The 1,500-nt window shown below is 33.9% G+C and overlaps 1 protein-coding gene and 1 long non-coding RNA gene across 2 annotated transcripts; both read right to left on the bottom strand.

The window, feature by feature from the left end:
* Positions 1 to 6: 6 nt before the first annotated feature.
* LOC109588787 (uncharacterized) lies at positions 7 to 537 on the bottom strand. The gene is made up of 2 exons (XM_020004900.1): positions 131 to 537; positions 7 to 67 (listed from the first exon to the last, which is right to left on the bottom strand). The coding sequence occupies exons 1-2, from the start codon at positions 484 to 486 to the stop codon at positions 7 to 9; spliced, it is 417 nt and encodes a 138-aa protein (XP_019860459.1). The 5' UTR covers positions 487 to 537.
* A 552-nt stretch (positions 538 to 1,089) lies between these two features.
* LOC109588790 (uncharacterized) lies at positions 1,090 to 1,494 on the bottom strand. Its single transcript, XR_002188361.1, has 3 exons — positions 1,401 to 1,494; positions 1,287 to 1,352; positions 1,090 to 1,242 (listed from the first exon to the last, which is right to left on the bottom strand). It is a non-coding gene; the product is annotated as an uncharacterized LOC109588790 (long non-coding RNA).
* Positions 1,495 to 1,500: the final 6 nt, after the last annotated feature.

Genomic DNA, 1,500 nt, shown 5'->3' on the forward strand with positions numbered 1-1,500 from the left:
ATTTCTTCACAACCAATCCATTTCCATCCTCAAAGACAACTCTGCAGGGCAGTTCTGACGAAAGGTCCTGTACAACAGGTCACAATGAGATCATTGAACTAATTGCTCAGTACTGTATAATCAAACTAACATTGTTGATCGTATCCCTTCTCCTTTAGATTTGAACTTTCTCCCACCATTGATACACTTAAATACAACTTCATAATATCGTATCTTGTCAGAGAGTTGTCGGTTTACACGCCTTTTAGCGGCATCTACTGTCCTGCAATCCCTTTTCCACCATTGAGTATAAGTAGCTTTTTCATACTGCTTCAACTTAGCTTCCAGCTCATCATAAGACTCAAATCGTTCCCCAAGCACGAAAGAAGGTACTTGGGGCCGAGCTTTAGCTTCAGAATGTTCGGCAGAAGAAACAGACTTTGAAAAGACAGCTGCCATGATTAAGCACGTGTGTAAACGGGCGTGGTTTAGGCACCACGTGATCATGCCGGTTCTATAAGACCTTGAAAATGGGAACCGGTACCGGTTCCGTAGCCACTTCCTTTTTCTTTTCAATGTAGATTTTATTGTTAAGCTAACAGAATCATGTGACCTTGTATTATCAGTTGTTGGCACAAAGTGTATTTTACTATCTTAATTTAGATCTAATAAAAATAATGAATATTGTTATGAAGCCACGCCTAATCAATGAGCTACTCCCTCTTTAAGATTTGCAAAAGATGCTTGGCATGAAGATGTTCTTTTGTTGTGTAGAAAGTTTGAGATGATAGTTTTGATCAAGTTTAAATTTTTAAAGTTGTTCAAAAATCAGGTCAAAGTACACTTATGTATACAGACATTTTGAAGTGATAATTTTATATGCATTGTGGTTTAACACAAATTGCAAGAATAAAAACATTCCAAAAATTCATTCTCTGGAGAAAAAAGATGAGGCTTACCTTTTAAAAATTTTAAAAGTTTAGCTTTGTATCTCAACCATGTATTAAGCTCAAAACTTCCTTATTTGTATGAAAAATTTTGTTATTGCTCCATTTGCTTTTTTTTCACTTCTTAAAACTATTGTCTTTCAACTAACATAAATATTTTATAGCTATAACACAAACACAATATGCATTAATTTAAGTGGTAGTATTAAATATATGTTTATTTGCATCACTAATAGTGTACATGATGAAAGATGAGTGGGAACATTATTAAAAAGGTGGTACTTCGTATTCAGAAGTCTCAGGCCTGTTTGATGATCTATTTATTAATGTACTTTATTTTCAATTAATGCAGTAACTAACTTTGCTTTAAAATCAATTGTAGCATAAGTTGGAATGCTTTGCAATGCAATGTCGTTCTCTGGTTCTCTATAAGTCATAGTTTTTAAAATGTCATTTTAATGAATACTCATTTACCTCTTTTGGTCTGTTCTTTTCATATGCAAAACAATTACCAATACAGCCAGTGCTATGATAGGTATATAGACTACAGTCACACCAACTATTAATCCAGTGG

This window comes from Amphimedon queenslandica, unplaced genomic scaffold (genome assembly GCF_000090795.2).
Source record: "Amphimedon queenslandica unplaced genomic scaffold, v1.1 AMPQUscaffold_11856, whole genome shotgun sequence".
NCBI classification, from domain to species: domain Eukaryota; kingdom Metazoa; phylum Porifera; class Demospongiae; order Haplosclerida; family Niphatidae; genus Amphimedon; species Amphimedon queenslandica.